Source organism: Schistocerca nitens, chromosome 4, assembly GCF_023898315.1.
Source record: "Schistocerca nitens isolate TAMUIC-IGC-003100 chromosome 4, iqSchNite1.1, whole genome shotgun sequence".
Classification (NCBI taxonomy): domain Eukaryota; kingdom Metazoa; phylum Arthropoda; class Insecta; order Orthoptera; family Acrididae; genus Schistocerca; species Schistocerca nitens.
This window is the reverse complement of record NC_064617.1, coordinates 564,087,494-564,112,770: the sequence shown is the minus strand read 5'-3', so window position 1 is coordinate 564,112,770 and position 25,277 is coordinate 564,087,494. Positions and strand designations below refer to the sequence as shown.

At 44.6% G+C, this 25,277-nt stretch overlaps 1 protein-coding gene across 1 annotated transcript in view; it reads right to left on the bottom strand.

Annotated features, from left to right (window-relative positions):
- The window catches only part of LOC126252429 (uncharacterized), a 615,381-nt gene that overhangs the window by 365,109 nt on the left and 224,995 nt on the right, over positions 1 to 25,277 (bottom strand). The window contains exon 4 of the mRNA XM_049953320.1: positions 9,301 to 9,417. Coding sequence (XP_049809277.1) covers positions 9,301 to 9,417 — 117 coding nt within the window. The remainder of the gene's footprint in view (positions 1 to 9,300; positions 9,418 to 25,277) is intronic.

The window sequence follows — 25,277 nt, the reverse complement described above, 5'->3', positions numbered from 1 at the left end:
TCCCTAAAATGTTGTAGCAATATTGGTTGTCTTCCGCAGAAACCAAATTAATCGGCGCCCACCATGCACTGATTTATGAGACTATACAAAACAAAAAATGGATAGTATTCTCACTATAGATACGGCAGCAAGATAACATACTCTTCTCACCATTTTCACATGTGCGTGCAGTCATCGCTCATACCAACAGGTTACGTTTCGCTCAGCTGATCGCAGACTCACCTTTTCTGTTGCCCCCGCCACCTTCCGCCGCCGTCTGCTTGTTCTTCATCGATGTAGCCACAGGCACACACGATCACTACAAGTTAACTGTTGCCGTAAAGAAGATTCCGCTACCGGTTACTGAAATAATTTCAAAAAGCTACCGAACAAAACTTCAACCAGCGCACTCAACGGTCACACACAGGCCCTCCCATCGCAACGGTCAACAACAGACTGTCGGCATGCGAGGCAGCTGCGCCGCACCTCGGGCCCTGGCGCAGCAGCGCGACCAATGAGAGCGCTCCGTTACGGCTGCGGCGCCAATGGCGGCACGTCGCGCTGTCCCCCACCACGCGGTCGGCTGGCTGCATGGCCCACGTGCTATCTGCGCTCGCGGCGCGAAGAAGCGTGTACGCTTGCGAGCATCATGCTGGCGACCTGCTCGGAGGAAAAAACCGAGGCGGAGAACCCCAGCTGATCATTCTGTAAGCCAAACTGCTTCCTTGCGCGTCGACACTTAACAGCTCGAAACAATGTCGTCCCAATGAGCCGCTCGGTCCGCAGGTGTATACACACCTGATGGTGAGCACGCAGGTAACTGCAAGCTTGAAAAGCATGTATGACCAAGGTTTATATCCACGCACGCATAAATTCCTCTGATTTCACACATCGGGTATGCTTGTGCAACTATCAGTACGTGCTTTGAATATGTGGAACTTCGGCAACGAACTTGCTTGTTTTGGCCGGCACTGCCTTCGAGCTGTGTACAATTAGGAAAGACGCAGCACGATACGTGAACACCGGTAAAAAAACAAAAAAAAAAAACACATTAAGTCATTCTGAGCTGAAGACGCATCCACACGACTGGTATTACTATTTCAACGGAAATAGAGAAGCAGATTTTAAACCCATTTTTCTCAACATCCTCGACTAATAAGCAAGATACAACTGTGAGAGAAGCTATAAGCCGGCCGGTATGGCCGAGCGGTTCTAGGCACTTCAGTCCGGAACCGCGCTGCTGCTCCGGTCGCATGCCTCGGGCATGGACGTGTGTGATGTCCTTAGGTTAGTTAGGTTTATGTAGTTCTAAGTCTTGGGGACTGATGACCTCAGATGTTAAGTCCCATAGTGCTTAGAGCCATTTGAACCATTTGGAAGGTATAACACCACACAAAAGACTGACACCAACATTTCTCGCATGGTGAACGTACTACGTAAACGTCAATACGCATCTGCCCAAATTTGTAATACGCGATAGTTTACTAATGTACTACTTCTTTTCCTGTTCCGTATTAATAAACAATACCGGGAGGTTAAACTAAACTGACCGTGTTCCGACTGCTGGTCCCGGGTTGTGTACATCGCAGTACGCTGAAACGCCGTAGGTATGTTCATTAATTGGTGCGCTCGGGGAAAGTGCTGAAAAAATAATAGTGCCACTTCCAGCCACGAGGTGAAAATGTGGCGCTATAAGCAGCCAGAATGTAGTGTGGGTGCAAGAGAAGGAGAGGAGACGTGATAGCACCTGGCACATTTACTAGGATATGGTCGCAAGTTACAACATGGTCTTCCAACTCAGCAGAATTCTGCATCTGTCACACAGCACGGTCGACAGTTGCTAGCAGCATATCCGGTGTAATCAGAGCGGTACGTCGTACTATGCTGTTCTTCAGATCAGGAAGAGTGTGGATATATCGCTGATAGACACGATATACATCCCTGATAGGCACAGTTTTTCAGGTATTCTCACGACAGAAGTCACACGGAAGGCTACACATCTTGAAATTGCCAAGAGATGTAGAGATGAGACGGTCGTTACCGAAGGTTACTCGAAGCAAACCTTTCACTTGGCAAGTGACATGTGGAGTCGCCCCATTTTGCATGAAAATTGTGGTGTGGACACAGTTGCGTTCTTGCAAAGCTGGAATCACGTGTCGCTCGAGAAGGTCCTTTTCAGGGGCAGATGTCACTGACAACGTAACAGATCCGGGGTGTCGAAGAAAAACGAATCGGAATCAAGGAGCTTGTGAAACCACACCAGATAGTCACATACGCTAAATGCAGTGGATGTTGGTGCACAACATATGGTGGAATAGGACATACGCGAAAATTCTGTGACTTACGGTACCGTGAAGAGTTAAGAGTCCCTCGTCCGTGAAAACAATGATCACTGGCCATGTCAACCATTTCCATGCGTGCCAATAAACGAAGAGAAAAGTCACGGCATGTAGCGTGTCTTGAGGTTTCATGCCGCAAAATCTTTTGAACTGTTGACCGGTGGAGAAACAATTCCCGTGACGTAGCTCGAGGACTGGCTGCAGGATTTGAGGCATATGCTGCACGTTCAGCTGTAGCTACAGCAACTTCTTCAACAAATGCCATGGAAATGGGCTGCATCCCTCTCCCTGCTGCACTACCTAATTCTTCTGTTTCTTTAAATTTCTTGATCATATTGTCATAGGGCCTCTTCGCAGCTGTTTTTGTCGGCCATATTCCTACAAACAACTTCTCCAGCAGTGCACGGTCTTTCTTCTTAACAGCCATTGCGTTGCGTTGCGTTGCGTTTCGTACCGTTGAGTGCGCTGGTTGAAGTTTTGTTCGGTAGCTTTTTGAAATTATTTCAGTAACCGGTAGCGGAATCTTCTTTACGGCAACAGTTAACTTGTAGTGATCGTGTGTGCCTGTGGCTACATCGATGAAGAACAAGCAGACGGCGGCGGAAGGTGGCGGGGGCAACAGAAAAGGTGAGTCTGCGATCAGCTGAGCGAAACGTAACCTGTTGGTATGAGCGATGACTGCACGCACATGTGAAAATGGTGAGAAGAGTATGTTACCTTGCTGCCGTATCTATAGTGAGAATACTATCCATTTTTTGTTTTGTATAGTCTCATAAATCAGTGCATGGTGGGCGCCGATTAATTTGGTTTCTGCGGAAGACAACCAATATTGCTACAACATTTTAGGGATGTTGCTGTTGCAAATTGATGGATCTCGAGATAATGAACTGCGTTTGCTTAACACAGAAATCGATTATTTTTAATACCGATATGAAGGCTCTCTCAATATGACTGTTTCGTAAACAAACTTGCGATTTTGGTGGTTCGACGGAAGGAATAAATGTTTTTTAGATTGCGATGAAAAAGTGCGTCAATATTTTATATTTTTACCTAACGGAATCCTGAGATTTTCTGCTAAATTTTCCTACGTAATATCGTGCTTCGTATCTGTTAGTTTGGCATGCATCGTGATTACGTACTAGCTATGGTGAAGTGTGTGCGTGTAAGTAGGCAACGATTATTTCCGCCACCACAGCTGGAGTTATTCTGAAATAGAATATGGAAGTATATCTGGAAAAAGAGAGAGGAGTAACAGTTTTGTTATTTGACTAGCAAACGTCAGTCATGGCTAATACTGTGATTTGCTAAACACTTCACAAAGGAAATCAACACCTGTTATCAAGCGACAAAGAGCACAGTGAGGTCAGAATAGGAAACATTTCACTTTCTTACTGCTTATAGCGCCATATTTTCACCTGGTGGCAGTCGGTGGAACTATTATTTTTTTCAGCAACGCACCGATTAATGAACACACCTGCGATGTTTTAGCGTCTTGCGATGTATGCAGCTCGCACTGCAGCACTTGGAATAGCGTCATTTTAATTACACTCGGTACCTACGACTTTTTTCCCCTCCTGTAGTTGGTTCTGTGATAATTTATCTTCACAGAGTCAACGGCTTTGCATATTGTTGAAAGTGTAAGGTACGAAACATCCCTCTTGGCCTTAATGTGATAGGTTTCCAGTTTAACGCTGCTGAAGCAGGGATAGCTTTTGTCCACTCGAATAAATTTGGCGGCAGTTTGCGATTGATGTGCTTCATGTTGCTCGACATAATGTCGGTACGAAGATAGTCTTACAAGTAACACTTGCTTGTACAGGCCTAAGCCGGCCGTTGTGGCCGAGCGGTTCTAGGTGCTTCAGTCCGGAACCGTGCTGCTGCTACGGTCGCAGGTTCGAACCCTGCCTAGGGCATGAAAGTGTGTGATGTCATTAGGTTAGTTAGGTTTAAGTAGTTCTAAGTCTAGGGGACTGATGACCTCAGATGTTAAGTCCCATAGTGCTCAGAGCCATTTGAACAAGCCTACACGGTCGGCACGCACACTCACGTACTTGTACTTCGGTATGCTTGCATGACTGAAAGCCGATCGAGTGTCAAGCAGCTTGCAGTGTCCTTATGCTTGCGGAAAATTATCCCACAAACGATAGGTATGCTTGCACCAAGTGCTTGATCATGCATTTTTGTCACTCTTGTAATTACTTATGTGGCCATTTTTAAGGGTACTGAAAATGACAATATCTAATTTTTCATTTGTGATTCATGACGTGAAAATGACCAAAACAGCTACTTGTTCATTTGCGACTCATGCCAATAAGTAATTTCTTCAGATTTCAGAAACATGAAGGTTTGCTAATATTTGCACTAACTGTTTTGTCTTGAAGGCGCTTTGAATAAAAGACTGCACATGGGCCGCACCTATTTTAGTTAAGTGGCAAATGGAAAAGCTGATTTTTCGCGAATTCTGGTAGTTAGTCTGCATTATCAGACGTATTGAAGAACTTATACATGTGCCATTTTATTCTTTTGTCTAGAGTGATGTCTCGGTTGTGTAAGTCTGCCGAATGTGACTTTGCTGTTTGTTAACACCAACACATTGTGTCATTAATATAACTACTATTGAATTATTATTGGCTGTTCGTAAATATTTATATTTCTTTTCACTATTTGTGATAATGATGAATATTTTTTGTGTCGTTTATGAATGAAAAAATTATTGGTACAAGCATAGGGATCGATAGGTAGAAATGTGTTCTTAGGGTAGGAAAAGCTGGAGGGAAATCCCCCTGTGAGCAGGAGGTGGCTAACACGCCAGACTAAAAGGCTAAGGGCGGATAGTGAACGCAGTAAGAGAAGTACGCCAGACAGTCTGTCGCTTGGCCTTAAACTGTCAGTGCCTTGGAGCGGTAGCGAGGCTAAATTATCTGCAGCTTTTCCGCAAATCAGCCTCGGAGGCTGCAACTCGGAGTGTTTGTGCCGCGCACTATGGTGTTTTGACATGGGAGGAAGAATTATACTAGACCAACTTATACGTTAAACCACACTTGCGAAATATGAGTGAACGCCTTCACCGTCGTAGCTCAACGCATGTCGCCATCAGCAATGTACTGTCCCATTAGATTTACAAAAATGCATGAATCTGACACATTTTGGAATTTAATCCTAGTATGTTCGAAGATAGTTACTGACCATAGTCACGTAACCAGTATTAGAATTCTATATCTAATCCCAGAAGTTAACTGTGTGTGAAATGTGTTGAATATAATTATAAAAGACTAAATTTGTTTTTGGGTGGTTACCGCCATGAAAAAACATATTTTTTTCCTCTTTTTACACAGACAAGTTTCTCTGAAATAACAGTAACATCAGTGTTCTTTTTTTAATTTTTTTGCTAAATAATAAGAAAACTGCTTTTCACTACCTGTTCATGTAGAACAGTTTTTGAACACTTTTTTTTTATTTTATACAGGCCTGTACTTTGTTAACAGATGCTTTAGTTTTTGTGGATTTCTGTCTTTTGCGTTATAGCTGTTTTTATTTCACAATTTGCCATCTGAAACCATATAGATATTAAAGTAGAAAGTTATTTACAATTTACATCGAAAATTTATTAATAGAGCTGTTAAACTGTTGCGGTTAACACTACTTTGATCTATGTGAACGATTATATATATATATATATATATATATATATATATATATATATATGTGTGTGTGTGTGTGTGTGTGTGTGTGTCTGTTTGGTGTTTGGGTCGTTTGACAATTCCTTGAGGGCAGAAACTGAGTTCTGTTGCAGAAAGCTGTTTATTCATTATTTCTTTTCCTTCAACTATAGCTTACTGCATTTAGTAGTTTTCCTCAATTATTAGTTTCTGTGGGGGGCTGCTGATGCATTTGAAAATTTTTTAGGCTGGTGTTGATATCTATTGGTCTGTGGTTCACATTCACAAGGTGTTCTCCGAATGTAGGATCTATACTATCTATAAAATAATGTAGTGTTTCGGTGAAGAATCCAATAGTCCAAGTGCTTAAAATCCATCATTCACACGATTGCAGACACAAATACTGTAAAAGGTTAATACTAAGTTGCACTTACAGTAATAAAGTAAATGGATGTTATATGTTACTGTCTTATTTCTCTTTGTGCTGTTCAAAATGTAGAGAGTGATGAAATTTTGAACTAAATCTGAGTTTCATGGCAATCAATTTAAAACTTCAGCACGTGCCAGGAACGCCATAGAAGATTTATCTCTGCAACAAGAGTAACACCCGGCAATGCTTTGAAACACGAAGTTTCTTACACAAGAAGATTGCAGTATGGGTGTAGTTAATGGCAGACCATATGAGAATGTTAAAATACAGGAGCTGCAGTATTCAGAACACTACCAGAGCGAATGGGAACCTTGATGAGAAACTTACAGATGCCACTCCGCGCAGTTATCAATAAGAAGAAATGTGGGGATTTGCAGAACACGAGATAAGTTGTCAACTTGGCACCCTAAAATTAATGTAGACCCGACCAGGTAGCATGGAGAGGTCTCATTCTGTAAGTGGATGAGTGATGCTACTGGCTAATCACGTATCCATAATTATTTCCTACCTGCCACTGTTTGGAAGCAATAAATACAGTAAACAAGGACCTTACAGAATGAGATTTTCACTCTGCAGCGGAGTGTGCGCTGCAGAGTGAAAATCTCATTCTGGAAACACCCCCAGGCTGTGGCTAAGCTATGTCTCCACAATATCCTTTCTTTCAGGAGTGCTAGTTCTGCAAGGTTCGCAGGAGAGCTTCTGTAAAGTTTGGAAGGTAGGAGACGAGGTACTGGCAGAAGTAAAGCTGTGAGTACCGGGCGTGAGTCGTGCTTCGGTAGCTCAGTTGGTAGAGCACTTGCCCGCGAAAGGCAAAGTTCCCGAGTTCGAGTCTCGGTCGGGCACACAGTTTTAATCTGCCAGGAAGTTTCAAGGACCTTACAGATTCAAAATTGATTAGTCAATGGCTCCATGGCTGCATGTAAAATCATAATGCATGTTTCAACATTCGCGTATGGCAATGAGTATCGAAAATAGTCTTTTCCGTTCTAAATTCACCTGTGCTAAGCATCCTAGGAGACTTTCTCCCTCATATCCATTGAAGGTAACTTAATCGACCTCAGATCGTATTGTCGCCAACGTCCTGGTTGGGCTATCCAGGCCACACCTTCATTCAACGCTGGAGATAGGACCTGCGCCTGGACGCGACAGACCTTACGATCAGATGAGTCAGCAGGGAATGTGTCAGCCGGATGATGTCGACATCTTGCCGAGATATATCGGCTGTCAACCATTCAGCCATCATTAGGCGAGCGTGTAACCCTCACCTGAAAATGGCTGAATGGTTGACAGTATCGTGGCAAGATGTCGACATCATCTGGCTGACAATCCGAAACCTCATGGAATACTTACGACTACTCGTTGTGTATACAGGCTGTGCACTTAATTTCCGTATACCACCTAAGACAGGCCAGTCTCCCATCCCTCGCGATTCACTTTGTTCATTCCAGTTATTGACCCTGTAATCATTTTTCAGACAAGTCATAAATTGTGTACAGTCACAACTGTATTGTAATGGCACGTTACGCATATACAGCTGTCCATCTGACTGCAGATGGTAGTCGCTTTTGCTGAAGCTACCTATGGCACCACTCTCTGATCTTCCTACAGTGTACTGTTATTCTCTCTGATTCTGATGCTTTCCTTGCAGCCTATATGCTTAACACTTCTTGTACCTTCACTCTTTGGTTCTTCAACTGTTGTCTATAAATTTAATGTTATGAAATCATAATTATCTTGAAATAAACACGTATGTATTTACTTTAAATTAATCTTTTAACACACCACGTAGGCCGTAAATTTATTTCGATTTTTTGCCTGAAAATGTAATACGAAAAATATTACTGAAGACGGTTTCCAAATATTCATCCAGCTTCTCTGTAATGGACGCATTCCACAACACTGCACTAGCGTGTGACAACGATAGACAGAATGGCCTGTAATTGCTACTGACGTAGTGTGTACGTGATCTACAGACAAAAAGTTCAGGGAGTAAGTACGATGTCGGAAACTTTATTGTGTAATGAATAATAATCGATCTTGGATTTTCAGCCTAGTGATGTCGAAAATATGAAAATGATGGGAGTTAATCTCACTGAAACTTCGTACTTTTAGAAAACTCACAGGACTGGAAATCCTATAACTTTGTTTTATAACAAAATTATGTTTTTGAAAACTTTATATTAGTAATGAGAACTAAAATGACGCTTTCCACTGACATGACGAACCACATGAAACCCTAGCTGAGCATTCCTTGTCAGGGTTGAATCCGTCTACATATTAAAAGAACATTACGTAGATCAGAGCGGACAAACAAAATTTCAGCAGCTTACTACTCTGACACTATCGTCGAAGTATTATACAGCGGTTTTGTTACTAAATCACGACCATTCCATCGTTGGTTCCATTCTAGACAAATACTATGAGTAGAACGTTTCTTCGAATGCGTTAATACTTACTCTTTCCGTAATTGTAGGTCAAATGAGCCAATATTCTGTCTTTAGTTATATGTGCTGTCGAACAGACATTAATGCATTTGAAAAAATACATTAGTGTGAGGTGATAGTGATACGAATGGAGCGTATTGTTACAAACTACTTTCAGAAATAACAGACATTAATGTCGAAAATAACATTATCAACTAGAAGGCACTTTTTGCTTCAATGAATCTGCAAAGCGTGAAGTCCCAGTGATATTATGGAAAGAATGAGATCCAGTGATATTAGAAGACTCACAGTTAGTTGGAGGTCAGAAACGGATGCGGATTTTGACATTACGGTTAATGAAAAACACTTAATTCCAAAACTCCTGTTTATTTACAGAACATATATTTACATTGTGCTGTGACCTCAGAAGATGGTCGTCAGAATCAGTTACACTTATGCTCACACACTACCTGCAAGAAGCGCAGTTTCCTGTGTATGCCGATGAGGGAAAGTGGTCGACGAGAAATCTCGCTCAAGAAGAACGGCGGCGCGGGACTCGGTCTGCAAGCTGCTGAGAGGTGACGCCGCTGCAACATTGTCAACAGTCTCACATACTGTTTGCTCTACATTCTACTGAACGAAAAGTACAATGAATACGTCTTTATTGGTTTTCCTTGTGCTTACGAAATTAACCACAGTCATTTTCTTTTCCTATCAGTACCCTAGTCAGTGTGGATTAATACTCTAACCACTGTCCATCTTAAAGACAGTTTTTTTTCTAACTACCCGACCAGAAATTAACTTCTGGCTACTTTAATAATAGCTGAAGGCTGCAATGCACACAAGCAGCTTCTTTTAAATTTTTACACTGGATTTTCTTAGGTTTAATTGAATCATTGTCTTGATTCATTGCAATATCAACCACTGTTTGATTTTGCACGCCATGTGGAGTGGACGCGGGTTTTAAGGCGCCATGTCACGGGCTGCGCGGCCCCTCCCGCCGGAGGTTCGAGTCCTCCCTCGGGCATGGGTGTGTGTGTTGCTCTTAGCATAAGTTGGTTTAAGTAGTGTGTAAGTCTAGAGACCTATGACGTCAGCAGTTTCGTCCCTTAGGAATTCACAGACATTTGAACATTCGATTTTGCACTTTCTTATGGCGTCTGAAATTGAGTATGAGTACGCTGATAGAAATGAATATATGTATGGTAATTACCATTCAGTTCTTTTCTTCGTCTGCTACCGTAGTACCAATTGCTGCCACCTGTGTTCTGCTTTGTCTACTACCATATTGCAATTGTCTGCTACCCACTAAAAGTGATAATTAGTGGCCATTAGTAATACTGAGTTACATTTACTGATTTTTTGGGTGACAAGCTGTTTTGCAGAAGTACTCATTATTTGAGATTTACACAAGTAATTAATGCAGCCGTGAAGTTTATAGCGACAGTTAAAACACGACATCCGACTGCCGTGCTTACACACAACAATCTCTGCAGGCCGCATCGCTTGGGATCGGCAGCAATACACGCATTTACACTGCACGTGTTGAGCAAGTCGTCGACTTCTAGATTTTTATCTGGGACATACCGCCGTAGAATTACACTGAAAGCAGTTGCCGTCTCTCGGTTCTGGCCAAGGTTTTCAACAGGTTCCATTGGTTGCAAGGTAAATGCCAGGACTGAAAATTCCTTCCTAAGTATTCACAACGGGACTCCCTCCGCCCCGTCATCAGATCGTCTGGTATCTGGCAGAAAAGTCACTGGCGCTACATGGATCATTAGTACCTTTTTTTTTTTTTGGTCATCAGTCTACTGACTGGTTTGATGCAGCCCGCCACGAATTCCTTTCCTGTGCTAACCTCTTCATCTCAGAGTAGCACTTGCAACCTACGTCCTCAATTATTTGCTTGACGTACTCCAATCTCTGTCTTCCTCTACAGTTTTTGCCCTCTACAGCTCCCTCTAGTACCATGGAAGTCATTCCCTCATGTCTTAGCAGACGTTCTATCATCCTGTCCCTTCTCCTTATCAGTGTTTTCCACATATTCCTTTCCTCTCCGATTCTGCGTAGAACCTCCTCATTCCTTACCTTATCAGTCCACCTAATTTTCAACATTCTTCTATAGCACCACATCTCAAATGCTTCGATTCTCTTCTGTTCCGGTTTTCCCACAGTCCATGTTTCACTACCATACAATGCTGTACTCCAGACGTACATCCTCAGAAATTTCTTCCTCAAATTAAGGCCGGTATTTGATATTAGTAGACTTCTCTTGGCCAGAAATGCCTTTTTTGCCATAGCGAGTCTGCTTTTGATGTCCTCCTTGCTCCGTCCGTCATTGTTATTTTACTGCCTAGGTAGCAGAATTCCTTAACTTCATTGACTTCGTGACCATCAATCCTGATGTTAAGTTTCTCGCTGTTCTCATTTCTACTACTTCTCATTACCTTCGTCTTTCTCCGGTTTACTCTCAAACCATACTGTGTACTCATTAGACTGTTCATTCCGTTCAGCAGATCATTTAATTCTTCTTCACTTCCACTCAGGATAGCAATGTCATCAGCGAATCGTATCATTGATATCCTTTCACCTTGTATTTTAATTCCACTCCTGAACCTTTCTTTTATTTCCATCATTGCTTCCTCGATGTACAGATTGAAGGGTAGGGGCGAAAGGCTACAGCCTTGTCTTACACCCTTCTTAATACGAGCACTTCGTTCTTGATCGTCCACTCTTATTATCCCCTCTTGGTTGTTGTACATATTGTATATGACCCGTCTCTCCCTATAGCTTACCCCTACGTTTTTCAGAATCTCGAACAGCTTGCACCATTTTATATTGTCGAACGCTTTTTCCAGGTCGACAAATCCTATGAAAGTGTCTTGATTTTTCTTTAGCCTTGCTTCCATTATTAGCCGTAACGTCAGAATTGCCTCTCTCGTCCCTTTACTTTTCCTAAAGCCAAACTGATCGTCACCTAGCGCATTCTCAATTTTCTTTTCCATTCTTCTGTATATTATTCTTGTAAGCAGCTTCGATGCGTGAGCTGTTAAGCTGATGGTGCGATAATTCTCGCACTTGTCAGCTCTTGCCGTCTTCGGAATTGTGTGGATGATGCTTTTCCGAAAGTCAGATGGTATGTCGCCAGACTCATATATTCTACACACCAACGTCAATAGTCGTTTTGTTGCCACTTCCCCCAATGATTTTAGAAATTCTGATGGAATGTTATCTATCCCTTCTGCCTTATTTGACCGTAAGTCCTCCAAAGCTCTTTTAAATTCCGATTCTAATACTGGATCCCCTATCTCTTCTAAATCGACTCCTGTTTCTTCTTCTATCACATCAGACAAATCTTCACCCTCATAGAGGCTTTCAATGTATTCTTTCCACCTATCTGCTCTCTCCTCTGCATTTAACAGTGGAATTCCCGTTGCACTCTTAATGCTTTCATTAGTACCTAGAGAATAAAAAATATCCCACAACCGTCATTTCCAGCGCCGAGTTAACAGTCCCTGGACGCCTTGGCAGTCGTTCCTGTCTACTTTTCTTCTTGTGAGCTTCTTGTGAGCTTTTCAGTTCCACTTCGAACTTTATCTGCTCATTTAATTTCCTGGATGCTTCTATAATATCTCACTTAAAATTCCTTCACCCAGTTGTACTTTTACGAGAAATTCTCCTTCAATTACATGTAAATATAGAGGATGTTTGTTTTAACTTGAGACAATTAAATGTCTCGAAAACAGCACATAGTACAAAGAAGCCGTTCAACGTGAAAAGTTTATATTAGCAAAGGGGACATTGTCTGCGCTACGACTGGCCATCTCCTAAGCACACCTCCTGCGAGGGGGAGAGGGTCAACTTTGTGTTTTCAAATTGGACCCCTCATTTTTGTTGCGTATTCCGAATCTACGCCAAAAAATACGTACGGTTTATTGAAGATATTGTATTCCATTCGTGGTATATGGCGCTGTAATCGACAAATATCAAGTGCGGCTGTTTACGCAATTAAGAACCGATGCATTTGATTCTAGATTTAAAAATGTTCACATGTGTGTGAATTCCTGTGGGACTAAACTGCTGAGGTCATAGATCCCTAGACATACGCACTACTTAAACTAACTTAAACTAACTTACGCTAAGGACAACGCACACACCCATGCCCGCGGGAGGACTCGAACCTCCGACGGGTGTGGCCGCCCACTTCGTGACGTGGCGCCTCTAACCGCGCGGCCACTCAGTGCGGCTCTACACTTCAGTTACAATGTATATATCAACCCTTATGTTCTAACGGTTGATACTGAAGTTCAAAGGCCGGCCGCAGTGGTCTAGCGGTTCTGGCGCTGCAGTCCGGAACCGCGGGACTGCTGCGGTCGCAGGTTCGAATCCTGCCTCGGGCATGGGTGTGTGTGATGTCCTTAGGTTAGTTAGGTTTAAGTAGTTCTAAGTTCTAGGGGACTTATGACCTAAGATGTTGAGTCCCATGGTGCTCAGAGCCATTTGAACCATTTTTTTGAAGTTCAAAGGTCACTTGAGTGTTGCAAATGTGATTGTACAGTACAAACAATGTGGTTAGGCATTGATATTTCTGGCAAATAAGCTACCTCTATGGTAACATAGTTTTCTGTTCCATATGGGGTCTACTTGGTGAGTCGCCAAACCAGCGGAATGCTTGATTTCGGTGGCCACCCTGAAACCCCGCTTCAGGGTGACTGACTTCTGTGTGTATTTCCATTCAGTCGCCGTAACTCTCGCGCTGGCCGCTACGGAGCTACCGGCGAAATACAAACCACAACCAATGTCATAAAGCAAAATGTCCGTGAAGTGGTAGTGACAGGCGCACCTGCCGTGCATACACATACGTCGTGTAAATACTCACGCGCTCGCCCCATCGTTCAGCGTCCCACCATGCGGCACGCTTCACTGCAGCTCCGGGGCCTTTGTAAGCACGAACACCGAACCTACAGGCACTACTCCTCTCTGTAGCCTGTTATGGCACAGCTAGCGTGATAGATGTTGTATCTGTTGCAGAAACGATAGAAATAATTTTAATTTATGGTTAGACTGCAAGAACTAGTGGTGACAGGCAAGGGGAATCACCGAAGTCAAGCGTCCCAATTCCAACAGGCAAACATCCCGATGGTAACGAAAAACTTCAAAATCCACGTCGTTGTTCCTGGATCAAGCTATACGTAGTTTCTAACCAGAAATTGAAACGGCTAACCATACTGTACTATACAGCCAAATTTGCAGCACAAGATCACATTTCGAACATAAATACCAACCGTTAGAACACAAAGATTTGCGAATACATTTACGTCGTAGATGAAATGGAGAACCAAATGCTTCGGTACTTAGTTGCGTAAACAGGAACACTGATATTTGCCGATTATAGCGCCATCTACCACAAATCGAAAACAATGATTTGACTGAACCCTATGTGTTTTTTGGCGTAGAATCGGAACACGCCACACGCAATAAAATTGAAGGGGGCGGGGGGGGGGGGGACCCTGCGTTTGAAAATACGCAGTTGATCTCGCCCACGCAGGAGTGCTGGGTAGAAGGTGGCCTGTTTTAGCACAGACAGATGTCCCCTTTATTTGTATTAACTTTTCAGCTAGAACATTTTTTTCATAAGATGCGTCGTTTCCGAGATATTCAGCTGTCTCAAGTTTAAACAAACTCTCTATACAATACTAACATGATTTTCATATTTGAATGTCAAGACAGCCGTACTCGAGAGAAAGTTCTACACTATAACTAGGCTGAGAAGATGGCCCATTGCGGCTGAAGCAGGTAATCGCATAGATTAAAGCGCATGTTTGATGTAAACAAATAATAAGATACAGGTTTCTAACAGTTGTTGCATCTCTCTCTAGACACTACGCCCTGACATTTTCCTTTTCATTACCTTTAATCCCTTTAATTTTTAAACAAAATTACAGTGCACTAATATCAATAACAATCGTCTATACACTTGACGCATGATCAATGAATACTGAAGCAGACCACGTTCACTACGACCTGCGTAGGTCAGCTAGTGGTGCTCTGCTGACTTCTCCGACGTCCATTGTGTACATCTATAAACGCAGTCAGTTCAAACGGTTTCGAGACTGAATCAATAAACAGTAGAGGAAAAGTTAAGATTGCGTCTTTAATGATTCAGGTTTTCTGCATGGTCTCACCCCCCCCCCCCTACTCCTCCCACTTCAGTAAAACACAGAATGTTCACAACGGTATTAGACTGTCAGAAAATTCCTTCTTTGGGATGCTGTTCAACTCGCGCGTCACATCCGCACCTTCTTCGGTCTTGACGAACCACCAGAAACCCTTTCTGTACTTATTAGTTTCCTGGTAGGTTTGTATTGATAACATCCGATATGATTTTCATTTCAATCAACTGGCGGCAGGATCCACGCGTCGTTGTTTTTTTTTCCGGGAGTCAAAGTGTACGGGATACACTTCGCACACAATATTTCTCTTCTTCAAAACATTCTGGAGAATGTCTTTAACATCTGTTTTAAAGCTGTTGCGATTTGCGACGGTGACAACGTTGACGCACTACGGCCGTACGTTCGCTATTTAATCCTGCCTGCTCACAGCTGACGAACCGAAAGAATAAGTCTTTTTTACAGTTGTTAGTTCAAGCTACAATCGTTGTTACTGCGCTGACTTCGCTTATACACCAGGAATAAAATCAGTCTCGAAACTTCTTAGATGTACGATGTACTATTCGTGAGTTAACTTCTGCTTCAAAATGTTCGATGACTTGGGCAATAAACATTGCAGGTCATTGCAGAGCCTCCATCAGCTCACGTTCTTATACACATAGGTTTTTGATTTTAGTAAACTGCAATTTCACACTGCGTAGATGCACTTACACCTCGTAACTTTCTTTTGATGTTGCGGTATGCGATCGTCATTTGGCTATTTTTTTGGTTGTGAAGGGTCTGTAATGGTGTGGCTCGTGTGTAGTTGGAGTGATATGGGACCCCTGATACGTCTAGATACGTCTAGATAGGACTCTGATAGGTGGTGACACGTACGTAAGCATCCTGTCTGATCGCCAGCATACATTCATGTCCATTGTGCATTCTGGCGGACTTGAGCAATTCCAACAGGACAATGCTACAGAGTGGCTCCAGGGACATGCTTCTGGATTTCAACACTTCCGCTGGCCACCAAACTCCCGCCGGCCGAAGTGGCCGTGCGGTTAAAGGCGCTGCAGTCTGGAACCGCAAGACCGCTACGGTCGCAGGTTCGAATCCTGCGTCGGGCATGGATGTTTGTGATGTCCTTAGGTTAGTTAGGTTTAACTAGTTCTAAGTTCTAGGGGACTAATGACCTCAGCAGTTGAGTCCCATAGTGCTCAGAGCCATTTGAACCATTTGAACCAAACTCCCCAGACATGAACATATGAACATTACTGAGCGTATCTGGCATGCCTTGCAACGTGCTGTTCAGAAGATATCTCCACCCCGTCGTACTCTTACGGATTTATGGACAGCCCTGCAGGATTCATGGTGTCAGTTCTCTCCAGCACTACTTCAGACATTAGTCGAGCCTATGCCACGTCCATGCCACTTCTGCGTGTTCGCGGGGCCTTACACGATATTACGCACGTGTACCAGTTTCTTTAGCTCTTCAGTGTATAAATAGATATGAAATAAGTACAGTGGAAATCGCTTGTTCAAAATGTAAAATCTGTGAAAGTCCTTCATCGACTACTTGAAAATTATGATACAATTTTGCATTCGATTATGCACGTGTTTTTATGTGCCTATTTTTTAAATGCAGGTATATATAATACATAAAGAAATATGAAATACAGGGTGTTACAAAAAGGTACGGCCAAACTTTCAGGAAACATTCCTCACACACAAAGAAAGAAAATATGTTATGTGGACATGTGTCCGGAAACGCTTACTTTCCATGTTAGAGCTCATTTTATTACTTCTCTTCAAATCACGTTAATCATTGAATGGAAACACACAGCAACAGAACGTACCAGCGTGACTTCAAACACTTTGTTACAGGAAATGTTCAAAATGTCCTCCCTTAGCGAGGATACATGCATCCACCCTCCGTCGCATGGAATTCCTGATGCTCTGAGCAGCCCTGGAGAATGGCGTATTGTATCACAGCCGTCCACAATACGAGCACGAAGAGTCTCTAAATTTGGTACCGGGATTGCGTAGACAAGAGCTTTCAAATGCCCCCATAAATGAAAGTCAAGAGGGTTGAGGTCAGGAGAGCGTGGAGGCCATGGAATTGGTCCGCCTCTACCAATCCATCGGTCACCGAATCTGTTGTTGAGAAGCGTACGAACACTTCGACTGAAATGTGCAGGAGCTCCATCGTGCATGAACCACATGTTGTGTCGTACTTGTAAAGGCACATGTTCTAGCAGCACAGGTAGAGTATCTCGTATGAATTCATGGCGGTGAGTCGAGGAAGTACAGTACATACTGACGAAACTAAAATGAGCTCTAACATGGAAATTAAGCTTTTCCGGACACATGTCCACATAACATCTTTTCTTTATTTGTGTGTGAGGAATATTTCCTGAAAGTTTGGCCGTACCTTTTTGTAACACCCTGTATATAAAGAGGAAACATTTTTATCAAAAGCGTCGAAAAGTGTTTGATCGATTATTTTAAATTTTTACACAATACTCCAATGAACATTCTGACGTACATAGGTTTTATATTTTCAATATTATAGTATATAAATATATTCGTATTAAATATATGACAGTGAAAGGTTGTTAGCAAAGAGGAAAGTTACACTTGTCACTTATCAGCTTATGATTACGATACCACAACAGATCAGAATATGCAATAACAAGAAACACGGTTCAATGTCACAGAGAGGGAGGAAGAGGAGAAGGGCTTAGTATTGACAGGTAGAAAGCGGAAAGGAGGAACTGGACAGAGGGGGCTGGAGGAGACGAAGAGAGAGAGAGAGAGAGAGAGAGGGTGGAGGAGAAGATGAACATAGAAATGGGGAGTGAGGTGATGGTCAGAGAGAAATGGAAGGAGGGGGAGGTGGAGGTGGAGGAGGAGGAGGAGGAGGTGGCGGTGGAGGTAGAGGAGGAGGAGGATGAGGAAGACATGGACAGAGACCGGGGGGATGGGGGATGAGATTAGGACGTATATCCAATTCCCTTACATGTTAGAAACGTGTGCTCTCTGTTTTCTTTCTTTTCCATTCGACCAGTCTGAGACACCGCAACGCGTGGAAGAAAACAGTTAGTATGGGAATAATATTTCTGTTTCCTTAACCACTGTGTACTCCACTTATTATCACTCTCTCTCTTTTTTAATATTTTTTTACACAATCCAAAAAGCTGTCAAGGGCAGCGCATCGTCGTTTGAACTCGATATTTTCTGGTAAGCAAAGTAATGTTTGTACAAGCATACTTGAACGTGTGGACGCGTGAGGAAATTGTACAAGCTTGCTCAAGCACCTTAAGTGTTCTATACGGTGCACCATCGACGACTAGCCCAGATATGACCATGCGAATTATGTTCGCAAATATATGGTAAGACGAATATTTGGCTGATACAACCGTATACTTCGTAATGGACGGCGAGTGCTCCACAGAAACGAAAGTGACATCGGGTGTGCCCCAAAGAAGCGTAATAGGATTTCTGATGTTCTCAGTATATATAAATGATTTATCACATAGTATCACAAGTATTAGAAGACGATTCGCTGACGATCGTTTTTTCTACAGGAAACTAACGTCGTTGGACGGTGGTGACGAGTTGCAGAAAGACTTGGATAAAATTTCCACTTGGTATAATGGATAGCAGCTCTATTCAAATGTACATAAATGTAACGTAACGCCTATACCGATCAGTTTAGTAAGTTGACAAACTGCCTATTGGCTTCTGTCTCGGGTTCTTCGGCCGACGTTCATCTAATGATTTTTCTGACGTTTCGCCAGCACGAGTGGCTGGCATTGTCAAAGCTTCACCCTCCATTGCCGGTGGTGAACTGGAGCCGAGCTCGCGGGCGCAGGCTATATGTACCTGGCGCGCCAACGTCCGAGGGCTTCTCCGCGGTCATTTCCGGTGCGGTTCTCCTCTTGCTACCTGCGACGGTCGTTCGCTGCAGTACGGGAAGCCAGGATCCGTTGACCTTAAGGCTTTCCTCTTTCTTGTTCAAACTGTTCGCGTGTTTTTGTATTTCTACAGCTTCTCTGAACAAGCGCGTGTGATAGTGCTTCTCTACAGCCAGAACTTCCGTGTCGGCGAATTTTATTACATGGTTGGTCTCATTCAGTGCGTGCTCTGCCACGGCCGATTTCTCCACCTGCCCCAACCTGCAATGTCGCTTATGCTCTTTGATCCTGGTGTTAATGGATCGTCCAGTCATTCCGACATAAACTTTTCCGCATGTGCATGGTATGCGGTATATTCCCGACATTGCAAGTGGGTCTCTTTTCTCCTTCGCCGATCTAAGACACTTTGATCTTCCTTGTCGGTTTGAAAATCGTCTTTACGCCATGTTTGCGCAATATACGGCCGATTCTGTCCGTCACTCTGGGAATGTATGGCAGAAAGGCCGTACCCGACAATTCTTTTTCCGGTTCCTTACTTCGCCGAGGTTTGGGCTCTGTTACACTTCTAATATAATTTGTGGAGTAACCATTGCTCCTCAGGACAGTTTCCAGGTGTTGCATTTCTCGTTTGAGGTGTTGCGGCTCACATATTCGTCCTGCTCTCGTTACGAGCGTACTAATCATGCCTCTTTTCTGGCTCGGGTGGTGGTTTGACAGTTTGTGCAGGTATCGGTCCGTGTGAGTCGGTTTTTGATACACGCTGTGTCCCAGATCTTCGCCGTCCCTTGTGACCAGAACATCTAGAAATGGCAGTTTCTTGTCCTTTTCTACTTCCATGGTAAATGTTATGTTGGCATGGAGGCTGTTCAAGTGTCTTAGGAAGTCACTGAGCTGTTCTTCACCATGGCTCCACACCACGAAAGTATCATCGACGTACCTGTACCACACCTTAGGTTTGCAAGTCGCCGAGTCCAGTGCCTGTGCTTCGAATTGTTCCATGAAGAAGTTGGCCACCACTGGACTGAGAGGACTACCCATGGCGACGCCTTCCAGCTGTTCGTAGAAATCGCCATTCCACGTGAAATAGCTCGTGGTGAGACATGCATGGAAGAGCTTTCTGATGTCTAGCGGAAAAATGGAACCGATGTGCTCCAGAGCGTCACTGAGTGGCACTTTCGTAAATAACGAAACAACATCAAAGCTGACCAGGATGTCGTTTGGTGCAAGTTTCAGTTTCTTCAGCTTCTCAATGAAATGTCCTGAGTCCTTAATGTATGTGTCGGTCTTCCCCACGTGTGGCTGGAGCAGAGAGGCCAAGTGTTTTGCCAATTTATATGTCGGTGATCCAGGAGCGCTAACGATCGGTCTCAGTGGAACGTTGTTCTTATGGATCTTGGGTAATCTATACAGCCGAGGTGGTAGGGCTTCTGTGTTGCGCAGGTTTCTCTGTATGTCCGCCGGCAGAGAAGACGCCTTGATTAATCGATTCGTATTCCGTGTGATACGTTGCGTCGGATCTGCGCATAGTTTTCGGTACGTCGTCGGATCTAATAGGTCTCGGATCTTTTGCTCATAATCTTCGGCCTTCATTACGACGGTCGCATTCCCCTTATCGGCAGGCAGTACCAATATACTCTTGTCGGCGTTGAGATTCTTAATGGCTTGTACCTCTTCTTTCTTCAGGTTGCAAGCTGGTGGTTTTGCTCGGCGCAGTATCCTGGCTGTTTCCGTGCGTATTTCCTCTGCCCTTTCACAAGGAAGGGTGCGAATGGCTGCTTCGGTGTTGGCAATGATGTCCTCCATAGGTATAGTTCTCGGGATGATAGCGAAATTCCCTCCTTTTTGAAGAACAGACATTTCCTCTTCGGTCAATTGTCGTTCAGTGAGGTTGACCCCTGTGTGTGACATGTCGGGAGTCGCCTTGTCGGTGTGCTTCCGGCATCTTTCAAACTTTTTCTTCTGTCGTTCGGTGCAGCGCTCGAGTTCGTTCTGCATGCTCCTGTGAGTGATGCTGTCAATCTTGTCCCAGTCGTCTCGATGCATTCTGCTACTTAGTTGATAGAAAAGGTCCAGAAGTTCCTGATCCGTTCTTGCCAAGTCTCTCCGTGTTGTATGTATTCGCTCACGAAGAAAAGCTCGTTCCATTCTGTCGTAGATACGATGTGCTTGGGCGGTGGTGAATAGGCGCTTACATCTCAAGAACTTCGGTGTAGCACATTCATCTCGGCAACGTGACAGAAAGGCGAGAGAGGACATTAGTCGCGCTTTCTTCTTCCGTCGTTGGTCAAGGCGTCGGTACAATCTGCAAATCTCCTCCCCGTAGAGGCGTAATACAAAATTGTTGAGGCTTTCGTGGCCACTTGTTGACAAACTGCCTATTGGCTTCTGTCTCGGGTTCTTCGGCCGACGTTCATCTAATGATTTTTCTGACGTTTCGCCAGCACGAGTGGCTGGCATTGTCAAAGCTTCACCCTCCATTGCCGGTGGTGAACTGGAGCCGAGCTCGCGGGCGCAGGCTATATGTACCTGGCGCGCCAACGTCCGAGGGCTTCTCCGCGGTCATTTCCGGTGCGGTTCTCCTCTTGCTACCTGCGACGGTCGTTCGCTGCAATACGGGAAGCCAGGATCCGTTGACCTTAAGGCTTTCCTCTTTCTTGTTCAAACTGTTCGCGTGTTTTTGTATTTCTACAGCTTCTCTGAACAAGCGCGTGTGATAGTGCTTCTCTACAGCCAGAACTTCCGTGTCGGCGAATTTTATTACATGGTTGGTCTCATTCAGTGCGTGCTCTGCCACGGCCGATTTCTCCACCTGCCCCAACCTGCAATGTCGCTTATGCTCTTTGATCCTGGTGTTAATGGATCGTCCAGTCATTCCGACATAAACTTTTCCGCATGTGCATGGTATGCGGTATATTCCCGACATTGCAAGTGGGTCTCTTTTCTCCTTCGCCGATCTAAGACACTCTTTGATCTTCCTTGTCGGTTTGAAAATCGTCTTTACGCCATGTTTGCGCAATATACGGCCGATTCTGTCCGTCACTCTGGGAATGTATGGCAGAAAGGCCGTACCCGACAATTCTTTTTCCGGTTCCTTACTTCGCCGAGGTTTGGGCTCTGTTACACTTCTAATATAATTTGTGGAGTAACCATTGCTCCTCAGGACAGTTTCCAGGTGTTGCATTTCTCGTTTGAGGTGTTGCGGCTCACATATTCGTCCTGCTCTCGTTACGAGCGTACTAATCATGCCTCTTTTCTGGCTCGGGTGGTGGTTTGACAGTTTGTGCAGGTATCGGTCCGTGTGAGTCGGTTTTCGATACACGCTGTGTCCCAGATCTTCGCCGTCCCTTGTGACCAGAACATCTAGAAATGGCAGTTTCTTGTCCTTTTCTACTTCCATGGTAAATGTTATGTTGGCATGGAGGCTGTTCAAGTGTCTTAGGAAGTCACTGAGCTGTTCTTCACCATGGCTCCACACCACGAAAGTATCATCGACGTACCTGTACCACACCTTAGGTTTGCAAGTCGCCGAGTCCAGTGCCTGTGCTTCGAATTGTTCCATGAAGAAGTTGGCCACCACTGGACTGAGAGGACTACCCATGGCGACGCCTTCCAGCTGTTCGTAGAAATCGCCATTCCACGTGAAATAGCTCGTGGTGAGACATGCATGGAAGAGCTTTCTGATGTCTAGCGGAAAAATGGAACCGATGTGCTCCAGAGCGTCACTGAGTGGCACTTTCGTAAATAACGAAACAACATCAAAGCTGACCAGGATGTCGTTTGGTGCAAGTTTCAGTTTCTTCAGCTTCTCAATGAAATGTCCTGAGTCCTTAATGTATGTGTCGGTCTTCCCCACGTGTGGCTGGAGCAGAGAGGCCAAGTGTTTTGCCAATTTATATGTCGGTGATCCAGGAGCGCTAACGATCGGTCTCAGTGGAACGTTGTTCTTATGGATCTTGGGTAATCCATACAGCCGAGGTGGTAGGGCTTCTGTGTTGCGCAGGTTTCTCTGTATGTCCGCCGGCAGAGAAGACGCCTTGATTAATCGATTCGTATTCCGTGTGATACGTTGCGTCGGATCTGCGCATAGTTTTCGGTACGTCGTCGGATCTAATAGGTCTCGGATCTTTTGCTCATAATCTTCGGTCTTCATTACGACGGTCGCATTCCCCTTATCGGCAGGCAGTACCAATATACTCTTGTCGGCGTTGAGATTCTTAATGGCTTGTACCTCTTCTTTCTTCAGGTTGCAAGCTGGTGGTTTTGCTCGGCGCAGTATCCTGGCTGTTTCCGTGCGTATTTCCTCTGCCCTTTCACAAGGAAGGGTGCGAATGGCTGCTTCGGTGTTGGCAATGATGTCCTCCATAGGTATAGTTCTCGGGATGATAGCGAAATTCCCTCCTTTTTGAAGAACAGACATTTCCTCTTCGGTCAATTGTCGTTCAGTGAGGTTGACCCCTGTGTGTGACATGTCGGGAGTCGCCTTGTCGGTGTGCTTCCGGCATCTTTCAAACTTTTTCTTCTGTCGTTCGGTGCAGCGCTCGAGTTCGTTCTGCATGCTCCTGTGAGTGATGCTGTCAATCTTGTCCCAGTCGTCTCGATGCATTCTGCTACTTAGTTGATAGAAAAGGTCCAGAAGTTCCTGATCCGTTCTTGCCAAGTCTCTCCGTGTTGTATGTATTCGCTCACGAAGAAAAGCTCGTTCCATTCTGTCGTAGATACGATGTGCTTGGGCGGTGGTGAATAGGCGCTTACATCTCAAGAACTTCGGTGTAGCACATTCATCTCGGCAACGTGACAGAAAGGCGAGAGAGGACATTAGTCGCGCTTTCTTCTTCCGTCGTTGGTCAAGGCGTCGGTACAATCTGCAAATCTCCTCCCCGTAGAGGCGTAATACAAAATTGTTGAGGCTTTCGTGGCCACTTGTTGACAAACTGCCTATTGGCTTCTGTCTCGGGTTCTTCGGCCGACGTTCATCTAATGATTTTTCTGACGTTTCGCCAGCACGAGTGGCTGGCATTGTCAAAGCTTCACCCTCCATTGCCGGTGGTGAACTGGAGCCGAGCTCGCGGGCGCAGGCTATATGTACCTGGCGCGCCAACGTCCGAGGGCTTCTCCGCGGTCATTTCCGGTGCGGTTCTCCTCTTGCTACCTGCGACGGTCGTTCGCTGCAATACGGGAAGCCAGGATCCGTTGACCTTAAGGCTTTCCTCTTTCTTGTTCAAACTGTTCGCGTGTTTTTGTATTTCTACAGCTTCTCTGAACAAGCGCGTGTGATAGTGCTTCTCTACAGCCAGAACTTCCGTGTCGGCGAATTTTATTACATGGTTGGTCTCATTCAGTGCGTGCTCTGCCACGGCCGATTTCTCCACCTGCCCCAACCTGCAATGTCGCTTATGCTCTTTGATCCTGGTGTTAATGGATCGTCCAGTCATTCCGACATAAACTTTTCCGCATGTGCATGGTATGCGGTATATTCCCGACATTGCAAGTGGGTCTCTTTTCTCCTTCGCCGATCTAAGACACTCTTTGATCTTCCTTGTCGGTTTGAAAATCGTCTTTACGCCATGTTTGCGCAATATACGGCCGATTCTGTCCGTCACTCTGGGAATGTATGGCAGAAAGGCCGTACCCGACAATTCTTTTTCCGGTTCCTTACTTCGCCGAGGTTTGGGCTCTGTTACACTTCTAATATAATTTGTGGAGTAACCATTGCTCCTCAGGACAGTTTCCAGGTGTTGCATTTCTCGTTTGAGGTGTTGCGGCTCACATATTCGTCCTGCTCTCGTTACGAGCGTACTAATCATGCCTCTTTTCTGGCTCGGGTGGTGGTTTGACAGTTTGTGCAGGTATCGGTCCGTGTGAGTCGGTTTTCGATACACGCTGTGTCCCAGATCTTCGCCGTCCCTTGTGACCAGAACATCTAGAAATGGCAGTTTCTTGTCCTTTTCTACTTCCATGGTAAATGTTATGTTGGCATGGAGGCTGTTCAAGTGTCTTAGGAAGTCACTGAGCTGTTCTTCACCATGGCTCCACACCACGAAAGACCAACCATGTAATAAAATTCGCCGACACGGAAGTTCTGGCTGTAGAGAAGCACTATCACACGCGCTTGTTCAGAGAAGCTGTAGAAATACAAAAACACGCGAACAGTTTGAACAAGAAAGAGGAAAGCCTTAAGGTCAACGGATCCTGGCTTCCCGTACTGCAGCGAACGACCGTCGCAGGTAGCAAGAGGAGAACCGCACCGGAAATGACCGCGGAGAAGCCCTCGGACGTTGGCGCGCCAGGTACATATAGCCTGCGCCCTCGAGCTCGGCTCCAGTTCACCACCGGCAATGGAGGGTGAAGCTTTGACAATGCCAGCCACTCGTGCTGGCG